Raw genomic sequence first — 15348 nt, forward strand, 5'->3', positions numbered from 1 at the left:
GGGGAACGAGGGAAATTTTTTCAATTTTGAAGGGTAATGTCTTCGACTAGATACAATTTGTGATCTTTTGACGTATCGTTGAAAGAAATCCGTTCGGTGAGAGCTGAGAAAAAGTGGTAACAGACACAAAAAAAAAAAAAAATAAAACACATTTTAGTAAAACCAATACCTTCTCAGCTTCGCATCGAAACTAAAAAAAGAAAAAAAAAACATATCATGGTAAAATTAATACTTTCTCAGCTTCGCATCGAAGCTAAATAATTGAACAAATATCGAATTACAAATAACAAATTACGATTTTTCTAAAAAAAATTTTATTTACTGTAAATAAATAAACATAATAATCAGTATGAATCTGTTAAAATACTAATTTGAATTTTGTAAAATATTATTCGATATAATATGGGAAATGTTTAGTTAACTCAAAAATTATAAAAATGAACTTATATTATTATAATACAACAGATGTTTAAGCATATATGTTATTTTTATTTTCTATAAATGTAGAACAGAAAACATACGTGTCCTTTGACACTTTTCAAAATTATACTTTAATCAAAAAATTTTAGCCATCATTGTTTATGTTTCAATGTTTTCATTAAAACTTGTCAACCTTTGTTTTTTACTATTTTCTGTGATTTTGTATACAAAAGCAGACCAGATTTCGATAAAAAAATTAGATATGTTAGATAATTTACTAAAGTATACAGGATGGACAAATTTAGTCGAAACACATTATATAAAATATTACAAAAGAGCATATTATCTTCAAGCTCTTATTGATACACCTACGTGTGTCTCTATAGGTAATATGAAAATACGAGCTTTGACTGTATATCTTGGATGCTCATACGCAAAAATTATAGATAATATTTTTTTTGTTATAAGTATGGTTACAAAACAGTGTGAAAAAGTAATTGGCAAAAAGAGACACTTAATAGATGGATTCATTTGCACAGAAGAACTCATAAACATGATAATCAGATCAATTGCTCCAATGGCATCATTGATGAAAAGCGCTATGGACGCTTTGGATTCATTACATACCAGACCATGGGCTACTTCTGGTATACCTCATTATATGGTAAATTCTTTATTAGGGAAAATAGGAAATATTCTTGACGACTTAAATATAGAAACGCTATCACGTGATGATAAATCTACATACTATTCCACATTGCAAATTATATATTTAATTTCACTGAAAACAATGAACGATGTAAAATGTGAAACTAAAAGTTATTGTGAATTTGTACTTTTTGATAACAAGTATTTATTGAATGAATGGACTAATGAATATAAAGCCTTTATTGAACAAAATGAAAAATTATTATTTATCAAATTCTTAACCAAAAAAATTAAACATTATACAAAAACAGTAATTATAGAAAAGTATTTTCAGCTCGGATTTAAATTTGACCCGATAACAGAAGAAACATTTATACCAGACTTAAAGGAGAAAAAATTAGAAATAGGTATTTGAAATAAAAATATATTAATTAAAATATAAATTCAATAACTTATAAATGTTTATTTTTTGATTTTAGAATTGGAATTTAAATTATCAAACGAAGAGCCTTAATTTCATTATAAATAGAAACTCATTAAATGTTGTAATGCAATTAATGTTAACAATTAAATTTATTTTAATCACTAAACATTAATAATGTAATTATAATATATTTTTAAATTTAACATANTTAATAATGTAATTATAATATATTTTTAAATTTTAAATTATTATTAAAAAAAAATATTAATAAACCCAGCACAGGGGGGTCGTGGCACAGTGGTGACGTGGCATAGTTGGATCAAGTATAATGATATCTGATAGTAATTAAAATCACTATCAAAAAAAACGTTTCCATGCAAATCTTTAGATAATGTCTAATTTTAAAAAATTGATGTATTATTCCAAAATTATTCCAAAAGCTACATGATCTGCTAGTTCCATATCAATATTCTGATTAAGATAAAGTATGTTGAATGAAAAAGGGATTATTAAAAAATATTATTTCTCATAAAAAAATTGTATTGATCCAATCATTTTCTAAAAAGTTATATCATTTTAAAGTAAAAAATGTAAATTATAAAATCACAAATATAGCATTCGGTAGCCATTTTTGCCTTGAACACATGTCCAGAAGTGAAATTTTTTTTTGTTCAAATTACAGTATATTACATTAGCTTTAATTTAAGGTATATATAAAAGTGTCAGACCTTCCGGAACATTTTCAAAAGTTAAGTAGAAAAAGTAAATTTTTTGTGAAAAAGTTGTCATTTTAAATCCCCCCCTGTGGACAGATAAAGGGTCAGATTTACAAAAAAAATATATCAAATTATAGGTAAAGACATCAAGCATCTATAAAAAAAAAAATTGTATTGATATGTTCATTTTTGAAAATGTTGCGGCAGTTTTTAGTAAAAAAAATTGAAAACATTTCAAAAATTAGCAATTTTTAAATTTGTAATTTTTTTGAAGATTTCCCCCATTTACGGGGAACGAGGAAAATATTTTCAATTTTTGAGGCTAATGTCTACGACTAGATACGATTTGTAATCTTTTGACTTATCATTGAAAGAAATCGGTTCGGTGAGAGCTGTGAAAAAGTGGTAACAGACACCAAAAAAAATAACACATCATAGTAAAACCAATACCTTCTCAGCTTCGCATTGAAGCTAAAATAAGTAAATTATATTATTATAGTTATTATTACTTGTGATTTGAGGTTTGTGATCAAATGATAGAGGAATAGCATTCCCTTTCTTATCACACATTACACTTTTAGAATCACCAACATTTGCAAAGAATAAAGTATTTTTTTCAACTAAAGCAATTATTGCTGTACTATCTAATCATAGGTAGTATAATAACCCAACCACATCATAGTAAAATTAATGCCTTCTCAGCTTCGCATCAAAGCTAAAAAAAACACAGCATAGTAAAACCAATGCCTTCTCAGCTTCGCATCAAAGCTAAAAAAAACACAGCATAGTAAAACCAATGCCTTCTCAGCTTCGCATCGAAGCTAAAATATAAATATAAACGATGAATGATTCATTTATTTATTGGTTGTACTCCCAGAAAAGTTTTATGAATATAGTATTTATATTATCAAATATTAAAGTTGGTTTTCTAACACCAAATATAACTTGGCTGTCTCACCGAGGTATAAATATGTTAAAAACTTTTGAATATTGGTTTATTTTACGGTCGACCTAAAAATATTGCATTGCGTTATATATTTACATCATGCAATGGACTAATTCTAAAATATTAAATGATTAAAATTTGTTAACGTTAAATTTATTAATTTGTCAATCATTTTCAGAATTAAATCATTCTTTAATAAATAATTTAAATATTTTTTGTTAAACAAACGGTTTANTAATAAATAATTTAAATATTTTTTGTTAAACAAAAGGTTTATTCAATTCTGATAAAATCATTATCATAAGAAGCGCTTCGATGCAAATCTGTAGATAGCCTTTAATTTTAAGAAATTGGTAGATTATTTCAAAAGTAACAATAACTTTTATTCCCTTAATTTTATCCCGATATAATATTATTAGGCTGGTTAGGGGTCCAATGTTCACAAAAATATATCAAATGATAGGTAAATATCTAAGGTATCTATAAAAAAATATTATATTGATTCGGTCATTTTTAAAAAAGTAATGGCAGTATTAAGTAAAAAAAAATTGAACAAATATCGAATTACAAATAACAAATAACGATTTTTCTAAAAAAAAAATTTTATTTACTGTAAATAAATAAATATAATAATCAGTATGGATCTGTTAAAATACAAATTTGAATTTTTGTAAAATATTATTCAATATAATATGGGAAATGTTTAGTTAACTCAAAAATTATAAAAATGAACTTATATTTATATAATTCAACAAATGTTTAAGCATATATGTTATTTTTATTTTCTATAAATGTAGAACAGAAGACATACGTGTCCTTTGACACTTTTCAAAATTATACTTTAATCAAAAAATTTTAGCCATTATTGTTTATTTTTCAATGTTTTCATTAAAACTTATCAACTTTTGTTTTTTACTATTTTCTGTGATTTTGTATACAAGAGCAGAACGGATTTCAAAAAAAAAAGTAGTTATGTTAGATAATTTACTAAAGTATTTAGGATGGACAAATTTAGTCGAAACACATTATATAAAATATTACAACACAGATTATTATCTTCAAACTCTTATTGATACACCTACGTGTGTCACAAATGGTGATATAAAAATACGAACTTTGACTGTATATCTTGGATGCTCATACGCAAAAATTATAGATAATATTTTTTTTATTATAAGAATTGCTACAAAAGAGTGTAAAATAGCAATTGACAAAAAGAGACACTTTATAGATGGATTCATTTGCACAGAAGAACTCATAAAAATAATAATTAGTTCAATTGCTCCAATGGCAACAATGATGAAAAGCGCTATGTACACTTTGGATTCATTACACAGCAGACCATGGGCTACTTCTTGTATACATCATTATATGGTATATTCTTTATTAGGGAAAATAGGAAATATTCTTGACGACTTAAATATAGAAACGCTATCACGTGATGATAAATCTACATACTATTCCACATTGGAAATTTTACATTTATTTGCATCTAAAACATTGAGGGATGTAAAAAGTGAAACTAAAAATTATTGTGAATTTGTACTTTATGATAACAAGTATTTATTGAATGAATGGTCTAATGAATATAGAGCCCTTATTGAACAAAACGAAAAATTATTATTTATCAAATTCTTAACCAAAAAAATTAAACATTATACAAAAACAGTTATTACAGAAAAGTATTTTCAGCTCGGATTTAAATTTGACCCGATTACAGAAGAAACATTTTTACCAGACTTAACGAAAGGACAATTAGAAATAGGTATTTAAAATAAAAATATATTAATTAAAATATAAATTCAATAACTTATAAATGTTTATTTTTTGATTTTAGAATTGGAATTTAAATTATTAAATGAAGAGCCTTTAATTTCAATATAAATAGAAACTCGTTAAATGTTGTATTGCAATTAATGTTAATGATTAAATTTATTTTCACTATTTTAATCACTAAACATTAATAATGTAATTTTAATGTATTTTAAAATTTAACATAGGAAATTATTTAAAAAAATTTTTAATTATTATTGAAAAATTTAAATATAAACGATTCATTTATTTATTAGTTGTACTCCCAGAAAAGTTTTATGAATATAGTATTTATATTAACAATTATTAGAGGTGGAGTGTGGGTTTTCTAACAACAAATATAACTTGACTGACTCACCGAGGAATAAAAATATTAAAAACTTTAGAAATATTGGTTTATTTTACGGTCGACCTAAAAATATGGCATTGCGTCATATTTTTACATCATACAATGGACTTATTCTGTTAACTTCTAAAATATTAAATTACAAAAATTTGTTAACGTTAAATGATTAATTACAATAAAACGCTTTTATCGACATTTTCAATGCAAAAAAATAGTATTTTTTATTCGAACTAAAATTTTTTTATTTCATGATATAAATTCTAAAATTGCAAGTTGAGTAATATTTTGTTTAAAAGTTCAATATTTTTCACTTATAAATTTTTATAAAAATAAACTTTAAAGGATCAAAAAAATAAGTTAAAAATGTCATTTTGAATTAAAATTTTGCACAGATTATTTTTAATATAATAAAAATCATTAATAATTTGATAAAAAAATTATTTTTTGATTCATTTTTACATATGTTTCTAATTAGTAATAATCTCAAAAAAAAAGGTGATAGAAAAAAATCTTATTTTAGACTTGAAATCAGGATAAAAATTTGGTTTAATAAAGTATATAATGGTCTATAATTATTAAAAAATATTTGATGTTGCTGTGTAATTTAATATAAAATCGAATTTAACAATAAATTCAGCAAAATTTAAATCGTATTATTTTTACATATTGGTCATTAAAATTGGCCAAGTGAGAGCTGAGAAAAGTTAACAACAAACACAAAAATAAATCATTTAGTAATATATTTAAATATGAATAAGAAAGACCTTTTTACAAGGACTAAAGTGATAGGGATCCTCGATATCCATTGAATATTTTGATTGAATGTTATTTATTATTATTCATTTTGAATTTTTTCCCCCTCAAAAATGAATAAAGAAAAAAAAGTCATTATGGCTGACGGGGTTCGAACTTCTTACCCCGAGCTTATAAAACTTTATGATATACGACGCAGCCATAGATAAAAAGAACTATTTAAACTAAATAAAAAATTCAAAGTTGCTTTTATATATATATATGAAAACGAAAATACCATGTTTTTTAAATACGGCAGGTATTTGCATAAGTCGTCGGGTCAAATTTTATAAAAGCTCCCGCTCCCTTCTACTTTATCTGTAGGGTGGCTTAATAAATTTCATAAATTATTACTGTTTGATGTTACTAATATAATGTCAAAATTCTAGTTGTCCCATTTTGAGTTGAACATTTTTTATTTTTAAACTAGAATATTAAATATATTAATAATTATAAATAATTTTATACACAAGTCATAATTTTTTGTTAAATAATATTACAAATACTTAGAATAATAGAATGTCAATCAGAAATTAGAAATAGGTGCAACACTGTATTTGTACTGGCATATCTGATATGATAACGTTTTCCGTACTAATAGATCAGTACTGGAGATTTTTTTTACAAATTATACTATAGCACAGTACTCCAACAGTTATACCAGCCAATTATCAATTGCCAATATTATTGGGTCAGTATTTAGACAAGATTACCGATCGCCAATATTGGACAAGATTCTACGCTATTCTAATCTATTCGACAGTTCTACGCTAGTATGGTTTAGAAAATGATCAGTTGTCAGAACTGGTGTAATACTTCGCCTGTTATCAATACTAATACTTAAAAGTTTTTGTGCTTGGGAAATTTATGGCTGGATTTACCAAATATTTTTTGGAGTAGAGCACACTATACTAATACCAGGGTCGCATCTAAGGGACACAGGTATACGTGCCCCAAGAAACAAATTTTTAATTAAATACGCAAAAAAAAAAGTATTTTTATTAAAGATAACCTTGAAAATAACTTTTATTGAACAATTATAATCATGACGGTATTTAGAAAATGTGCCCATTCAAAAAAAAAAAAAAAATTTCTGTGCAAAGAGAAAGTTTTTTGTTGAGCGAATAAAAAAGCCACTGTGCGCGACAAAACTAAGTACTCTGAGTAGCACAATTCTTAAATGCCGGCCTGGATAGAATTGTTTAAAAAAACTAATCTCTAAGGCTATCATAAGAATAATGTTTTTCTGCATATTTAACTTGCACGGTAAAAAACAAATAATCAAATAAATGTTGGAAAAAGAGCATGGTGCCTAGTGTTTTTCAGTAATCATTATCGATAACCAAACCCCGACCCTTATTTACAGTGGTTCGGATTGTACCACTGGCCATAACCGAAGGTGCCACCTTTGCTTTCCAATCCTTCGCTGTAGTCACTTCGTGTTCTTCGTAATCTTCGTCGTCAGCCATCGTGATCGACGGCCGACAGCCCAATGAATACTCCGGTTGGGTCAGTTCTATTTGAATAGGGTCGAAGTATTTGGTAGACGATTTGGGTCTATGTGTAGATCCATACCAACCGGAATCGACACCATCGTCCATGTCGTCGTAGTTTTTTGTCGGTTGCATTCGGCGGCACATTTGCCATTCAATCGGCGGCCGCAACGTATTTTGTTCCACCGACATAGCAGTACTTTTACCAGTTGCTTCTGCCATTACCATTGTGGCTAAGCGCATGAGCAAAGAGTACACATCGGAAGACATTGGAGTACATCCGGTTGTCGACGTTGTCTTCGTGATTGTGGTGCATTCTGATGATGCCAACACAGCTATTGGAGTCGTGACTCTGGTTTGAAAATTTCGTTCAGATGTAATCATTGTGCCACTGTCTAAACTGGATCTAGTGGAAAGAGTGCCTACTGCAGAGACCCTTGGATTTTTTTTGGGACCCGACTTTTTTATGAATTTATCGGCACTTTTAATGGGCTTCCAAATCAAATCGTCGGGATATCCCGTGATTTCTCTGTACGCATCTCCAGTCATCACTTTGTTTCGTTTCTTCATGACGTTTTTTAACACGTTTGTGGAACCACTTTTTCAAAAAAAAAAAACATAATTTAATGCGAAAATAATACATTTTTCAACAAAATGTTTAGAGGAATTCATTATTTCTAAATTCCCCTCTCTAAAATTTATCTTTATGTTGTTATTATTATTAGTTTATATACGGGAAAACCTACATAACTCAGCGATATGCGTTCCCGACTGAGCCGAGTAAGTCGCTTCTTCATTATATATGTAATTTTTCTAAAATTTTGGAGGGACTTAGCCCCCTAACTCTGTCCCTCAATTTGCACCTGTGCACCTTCTTATAATGTTAAACCATCCAGTTAAACGATAAAATTATTGACACGACTTTGAAAAGTATTTAAAACTATGAATATTTTTTTATAAATAAGAATTATTGTTTTGATCTAAGTATTTGTTTATCTGAATTAAAGCTAATTTAGTAGTTTGTTTACATACTCAGGATAATATACGGAATTTTATTCTCATTACACAACAGTCATCGGGTCAGACCCAATTGTACTTTACACTAATACAATGCGCATAAAATCAACATAATATGCATAAAATTATGTTAATGAAGGTTATTTGTTTACTCATTATTAATAATTTCAACAAAATCACTAACTAAGAATTAGAGACTATATATCTAAAAAAATGGTGTTACTTACAAAATAACATCACATGCTGCTAGTAATACTGTACAAAAGCATAGATATCGCATGACCAGTAGCCATCGGCCTGCAAAACTGGCCTAGACGATAGGTATTATTCCTACTAAAAATTGTTGATACTATACTGATATTACCCAAAAAAATCTAATGTCAAAATTAAATACCATTAGCATATTTTGTTTCCTCATAGGTAACGATTCGAATGTCGGTAGTTGCTGTATCAAATAAAATAACATTTGTTTAAATACTGAAACTTAAAATGTACGTCAAATAAGCCAGAGAGAAAAATAAATTAATTTTTAACAATAAAAACAATTAAATTTGTTGTAATAAACTCGTCACTACCATAACATGGTATATTTATACATTATATTCTTAGAAGGACATAATTCTTTTCAACACAAAAATAATTTGAATTAACGTTTAAGAGAAATAGTAAACAAACGCATACTGTTTAGTTATATTGTAATATACACGATTCAATCATAAATCAATTAATAGTCACTTTTAAAATCCTTTCTTCCGAAAAGAAATCTATAAATTATTTTTGTCATCTTTTTTTATTCTAATTTTAATAATTAAATGCATTGTATCAACACTAATCTTATGTATAATAAACTATATTGATGTTATATAATATACAATATATAATTTTATATTATAAAATGTCAAAATGATTTATATACTCCATTCATTTGTAATAATTTCTGTATTTTATGCTTATTTATCAATAAACAGTTATACTGTAAGAATTAGACAATGTTGATTTTCGGGGTAAAAAATATTATGAAAACATAGAGCAAACTATTATGCTGCCCTGTTCATTTCGGGCTCTAGATATCTTTACGCGAATATTGTGATCATTATTATCGAAGTTAAAGTTGTGAACTAAATTGATTTGTATTATTTTATTTTCAATTATTGATTATATTTAAAATATTATAAGAACCAGGAAAATTGCCAGGTAAGATTTTAAAAATCAATAAGAGTCTAGATTTATGTTATTTCATAGCCCTCGTCAAATCACAACCTGAATTAAAAGTAACTCTTACTCTCAATCTAACTCTCACTTTCTTTCTCTTTAATTTAATTTTATTCATTTTTGAGTTACGATAAATTAAAAATATATCATAACACATTCCAACGTTTCGTGATCAAAATGAAACAAAAAAAATATGCATTCAGGAAAAAACCAATTGAATTTTCTACAAATTTGAACTATGTAAAAAATTTAGAGTACAAATAATATTTTAAACTTGTGAAATCTATTTAAATTCTATAATTTTCCTATGATATCGTAATTTTTAAACTATTATCAAAGATTATTTCAGTCAGGGTCACAGTCGGTAAATGACAATTTTCATTTAAAAATGTGTTACCTGAAAAAAAATTCTTCAATGGAAAAAATATGCTGACTTGGGAACAAATGCATTTTACCACCCCATCGAGTTTTTTCATTTTTTTTTTTTTTTAACGTGTATTTTTCAATGCTTTGGGACTCTCATGGGATGGGGGCTCACGCCCCCAAACCCCCAGAGGATAGAAGTCAAGCCCAAACCCAACCTATTTAAACCCATTCGACTGAAATTCTCAGTGACCCAACAAGTATAAAACCTTGATGTTAAAATGGTGATATAATATTGAAAAAACAGATAAAAAAAAATTAAATTTATTTACTTCAACACTACCTTAACACGTTTAATGTACTCATAAATACTCTTAAATTTACTATTCCTCGGTAACTACATCATCGAGAATACTTTTTATAGTTAATTAATGAAAATTATCAAAAAAAAAAAGCAGTATATAACAAAATTTGTATATGATTATTGAAATCTTTGAAAGCTCATAACTTTTAAACTAGACTTCGCCGACAAAAAATTTTTATATATTCTTAGTCGGTATGAAAAACTAAATTGATTTAAAAAAAAAAAATTTGAAAAATCTCGATGGGGTGGTAAAATGCATTTAAGCCCTGACTTGAACAAAGGGCAAATCTCCTTACCTTGGAAAAATTTCTAGCCGCCTGTGCACACAGTCTTAGTTGCATTATAGACAATGACACAAATAGAGAAAACATCAATAGTAGCTATAACTTTAATAATAAATTTAACACAAAAAAAAAATGTTTTCCCTTATTTATTGCTATTCCAAATATTTTATATTACCAACTAATGTTTTTTAATAATTGTTTCTAAAAATAAGTTTAAATTAGTTAGTAAATATTTGCTCAATTCGCTATAAATTTCTTTTAGAATTGTACCAAAAAAAAAATGTCGATAAATGAGTCAAAAGGACAACATTTAGATTAACAAAGCCATGAATAATTGTTGTACTTTCTTCGTGATTCTCTAATATCTCCACCACTGGGTCATTTTTTATGATTAAATTTTCATGTATTCGTGTTGGGTCATCGAAAGTCATATGAAACCACAAATAATAACAATCGATGAAGACGTCCTAGTTTTGGGCACTCACATACGCCAACGTTATTCGAAAATAGTTCTCAACCGTTGAAAATTTCTTTAGTTTGAAACTATCGACCCGAAATAAAATGACCTGGTAGTGAATTAATATGAATAATTTAAAGAACTTTGTCGAAAAACTAGTCCACGATCAAAGGTCTTACGTTTAAATTTTTCCATTAGTATATTATAAAATACATATTATTAGACATTTCTAACACATACGAATATAAATGTAAGGCTCGAGGTAATTATTTTATATATCCATTATATTTTTTTCCAAGTAAATTTCATATAAAATACAATAAAAATACCAAATATAGACTTTACGGATTATTCAAACGGTTTTAAATAACACCGACAAAGTACCTACTCACTACTGTTTTATAAAGCGAGTAAAAATAACGATCATTGAGCGTTTAAGAAACCAAACGGTAACATACATAATTGTTTAAAAACAAAACATATCCCCATATTCTTTTTGTTGTTAAATCGGTTCCGGCCGTTGAGACGCAGGAGAATATAAATGTTCAAGTTCACCCTTTTTGTTCTTTTGTAATATATTTTCTTCGTGACATAATTTTTGACTGTCAAGAACGTATACAAAAACGCATGACTTCCGGAAATCGGTGCCACGATAATACGAGTAAATATAGTCATTTATTATTAAGAGGGTTGTAAAAATAAATTGAAGTCATTACGTCTAGTTCTTTAAATTCCTTGTTGGCTGTTTAATTTATTTTATTATAGTAATAAAATGAATATAAAAAATATTATTTATTCGGACTGGTTTTTTAAAAAGCTGCATTATCTACTCAGCTTACCTCTAATAAAATATTTATCTATTTAAACTAATAAAAAGTATTTGTTAATCATTTATCTAAATCGAAACTTCACAAAGAAGGGCACGTGACCCCCATTGTCTTACCCTAAATACTTCACTGGCGTAAATTATAAAGACTCAAATAAAATATCACTATTAGTGAAATGTTTCAACATAAAATCCATTTAACTTTTATAATTTTAGCTATAATACATTTTCATTAAACTTATAAGATTAACATATACATTAAATTACAAAAGATAATCCAGTATGATAAAACAACAAGAAAAGAAGTTACGTGATTTATTAAAAACTAATGAATTTTTTTTATTAAAAAAATGTCTTGTCGCCTTGTATCTTATGGCAACTAGCAGTTGAGTTAGTTATTATAAGCATAATCAAATGATTAATAATCGAGACATTCTCATAATCCAAATAATCATTTATATCACATCAATCCAATTTAAATCTTAACAATTCCACTATTATCAACAAATCGTTTTTTAATTATCTGACATAATCAACATCAGAACTATAGTGTAACTAGTAGTTTTTACCAAATTCTTATATTCTAGATTATAATTTTTGTAATTATTTAATTTTTAAGAATGTCACTTCAGTAGAATATTTTCAAATAAATTTCTTATTGGTGGGTTGAACATGTTGATTGAAAAGGATCAATATTGCTTTACCTCTGTCCTTTTAATAAATAATGTTTTTTCAATATTTTTTTGAGCAAAAATAAGAAATACCATTAAAATTACATTTCCTTCTAAAAAAATTGTTGGTTACATCATTGGTATGGTAATGGATACATTTTTTTTCAACACTTTATCGTTCAAGTCAAGACATTAAATTTTAATTTGATTGTTCAGTATGGTCCGATATATAATAGCGCGAAAATACAAATTGAAACTAAACGTATATGACAAACACAATTTTGTATATTTATGTATTTTTAAATTTGTTAAAATATAAAATAAATAATCAACACCTAAGTCGCCTATCATTTGGACATGCAATTTGTTTTAAAAATTGAATCACAGCGCGCATCGGACTTCCGGTCATCCGATGAGGTCTTAAATAGTGGTCCGGTTTAAGACTCCTTAGAAAGGCAGAACCACCGATATCAAGTGTTACCATTGCTGCTCCTTTAGGTTTGAAATTTTCTAGAAACATGGCCGCCGCCATAGCGTCTCCAGTGCATTGGTTAGGTACTACTCTGGTGTCGGCCATCGTGGGCCACGTGGTTTTAGCTTTATAAAATTCCCAAAGGGGGCCTCGTATGACGCGATCACCTGTGCTCGATGCAGCTTCCTCGAATGTTTTGTATATGTCGTCGTCCGTTGTAAACCCGAAAATAGCGCCGCTACTCATGTACTTCCGAGTGTCGTTGGATAGCGCCGATATATTGACGATGACGTTGGGCGCTAGCGTATGACTGTATCCTATCAAATCGCTCAACACCAGCCTGGATGACACATTGGTGCTGTGAACTTCTGTGGTGTTGCCATCGAATGTCTTAATGACTGATCCCGGTTTTAAAGCCATCGCTCCCGGTTTGTTTTCGTACAAAGGTACCAACGCGTTGACGTTCAATGGTAAAGACAGCTGAGCAATACCTTTCATGGCCGCTATTACGGCTGCAGCTCCAGATTTTCCGTACATACCCCAATCGACTTGTTGGTTATCTTGCAGACACAAGCCCCACGAGTCGTATGTACATCCGTCGCCTATCAGTACTGCCGGTTTCTGATCAGCTACTCCTCCGCAATAAGATAGTTCCAGTAACAGCGGGAGTCGCCTAGATCCTTTTGCTACGTTCAATATTGAATTGAGTTTTTTTTGCTCTATCCATTCAACATCGCGTACGTCCACATTGACTTGACACTTGCAAAGATTGTCGATGGCAAATTTTGCTATTGCCTCTGGAGTGCCCTCGTTGGGAGGCAAATGGGCGATGTAACGTGCTAAATTGGTCGCTTCGCCAGTTATAGTACCGTATTTCCATAAGTTTGGATCGCTGACGTTAAACGGTAATACAATACTTCTTACAGATTCCTCGTCAGTTTGGTACGCGTCAAACTCCCAAACGCCCATGACTGACCCTTCAGCCGCCGCATCCGGGCTGGACATGTTTTCCACGTAAATCTGATCCACGCCGTACTGATGTAACGCTCTTGCGCCTAAACCCGCCCCTATTCTTGTCCATTCCAAACACTCTTCTAGGCTTTCTTGGCTATTAAATTTTGCATCTTTTGGCCCTATGCCAGCGAACGCCACTGCGAAGTAATCTGGATGTAGATTATGGGCTACAACGACTGGTTGCTCGGCAATGTTTGATGTCAATAAAAATTCTTCGGCTTTGCCTTGTATAGAGTCATTAAAATTCTGCGCTTGCGTCGACAAACGCAATTCATTCTGATTGCATTCGCGGTATACACCCAAAACTAAACCCTTTTTAGGGGGAGGGCAGGCCCCAGTCGAGTATCTTATACAGGACTCCACCAAATTTCTGTTTTTCAAAAATTTACTCAACATTTTACTTATGACACAGGACGTTTTCACTTGATTTAAAAAATAAAATCCACAAACAATCAAAATGATTAAAAACAGTAAAATTAAATATTCATTTTAAATATTATTGCAGACAAAATTTTAAACACCCTGGAAATAAAATGTACACTATGCAATAAGGCCAGAAAAATGTGCATTTTTTTAATTAAATTTTAAATTAAAACATTTAGTAAAATATACAATTTTTGTAAGTTTTATTGAAAAAAACAAAAAAAACACGGGCCTAAGTCAATGTTAATTAAAGAAATAGTTATTTAGTTGGCATGGCGTGTTCCTAGTATTGACTTAAATTTTTTAATAAAATGATATTTAGATGACTAAGAACTAATTCAGATGACACACGGACTGGTAGATTAAGGGTAAAATATTAATTCCAATAAATCACCCCGGCTACTTCATTGTAAAATATTTCAAAGAACATAAAAAAGTTATAAAAGTAGTTTTACAAAAATTTAGAAGGGATAATTATAGTTTCCTCCTCCAAGAAATATTGTTATACCACATTGTATATAGTTTTTTGAATAATTAGAGGACTTATTTCATTTTTGCCTCGTATATGCATAGAGGTATTATTAACTAATTTAATGTTTAAAATATAAAATAAAAATCACAGTATTTTTCTATTAAGAAATTTATTAT

General features: G+C 28.5%; 3 protein-coding genes across 8 annotated transcripts in view; 1 reads left to right on the plus strand and 2 right to left on the minus strand.

The window, feature by feature from the left end:
- Positions 1-5553, plus strand: part of LOC126897322 (uncharacterized) — a 17939-nt gene extending 12386 nt beyond the window's left edge. For 2 of the 6 annotated variants that reach the window (XM_050670839.1, XM_050670840.1), the window contains exons 2-3: positions 807-1475; positions 4992-5553. In XM_050670839.1, coding sequence (XP_050526796.1) covers positions 807-1475; positions 4992-5038 — 716 coding nt within the window. In that variant the 3' untranslated portion in view covers positions 5039-5553. Of the gene's footprint in view, positions 1-545; positions 1476-1547; positions 1694-3945; positions 4920-4991 lie in introns of those variants that run through there. The other 4 variants (XM_050670843.1, XM_050670838.1, XM_050670844.1 and 1 more) reach the window with 4 other exon arrangements.
- A 350-nt stretch (positions 5554-5903) lies between these two features.
- On the minus strand, positions 5904-9173 carry LOC126899319 (uncharacterized). The gene is made up of 2 exons (XM_050674109.1): positions 8842-9173; positions 5904-8195 (listed from the first exon to the last, which is right to left on the minus strand). The coding sequence occupies exons 1-2, from the start codon at positions 8892-8894 to the stop codon at positions 7427-7429; spliced, it is 822 nt and encodes a 273-aa protein (XP_050530066.1). The 5' UTR covers positions 8895-9173; the 3' UTR covers positions 5904-7426.
- Positions 9174-13056: 3883 nt separating this feature from the next.
- LOC126897828 (cytosol aminopeptidase-like) lies at positions 13057-14689 on the minus strand. Its single transcript, XM_050671723.1, has one exon. It carries the CDS (start codon positions 14671-14673, stop codon positions 13120-13122), a length of 1554 nt encoding a protein of 517 aa, XP_050527680.1. The 5' UTR covers positions 14674-14689; the 3' UTR covers positions 13057-13119.
- Positions 14690-15348: the final 659 nt, after the last annotated feature.

The sequence above is a fragment of the Daktulosphaira vitifoliae genome, unplaced genomic scaffold (assembly GCF_025091365.1).
Source record: "Daktulosphaira vitifoliae isolate Bord-2020 unplaced genomic scaffold, ASM2509136v1 Scaffold_2, whole genome shotgun sequence".
Taxonomy (NCBI): Eukaryota; Metazoa; Arthropoda; class Insecta; order Hemiptera; family Phylloxeridae; genus Daktulosphaira; species Daktulosphaira vitifoliae.

What these genes read in the sequence shown, in the direction of transcription:
- LOC126899319 (XM_050674109.1), bottom strand. Translation starts at nt 8,894, where the DNA reads ATGCGATATCTATGCTTTTGTACAGTATTACTAGCAGCATGTGATGTT. An exon ending in GCAGCATGTGATGTTATTTT is followed by an intron (nt 8,196 to 8,841) that starts GTAAGTAACACC and finishes TTTTTGAAAAAG; the next exon opens with TGGTTCCACAAACGTGTTAA.
- LOC126897828 (XM_050671723.1), bottom strand. Translation starts at nt 14,673, where the DNA reads ATGTTGAGTAAATTTTTGAAAAACAGAAATTTGGTGGAGTCCTGTATA.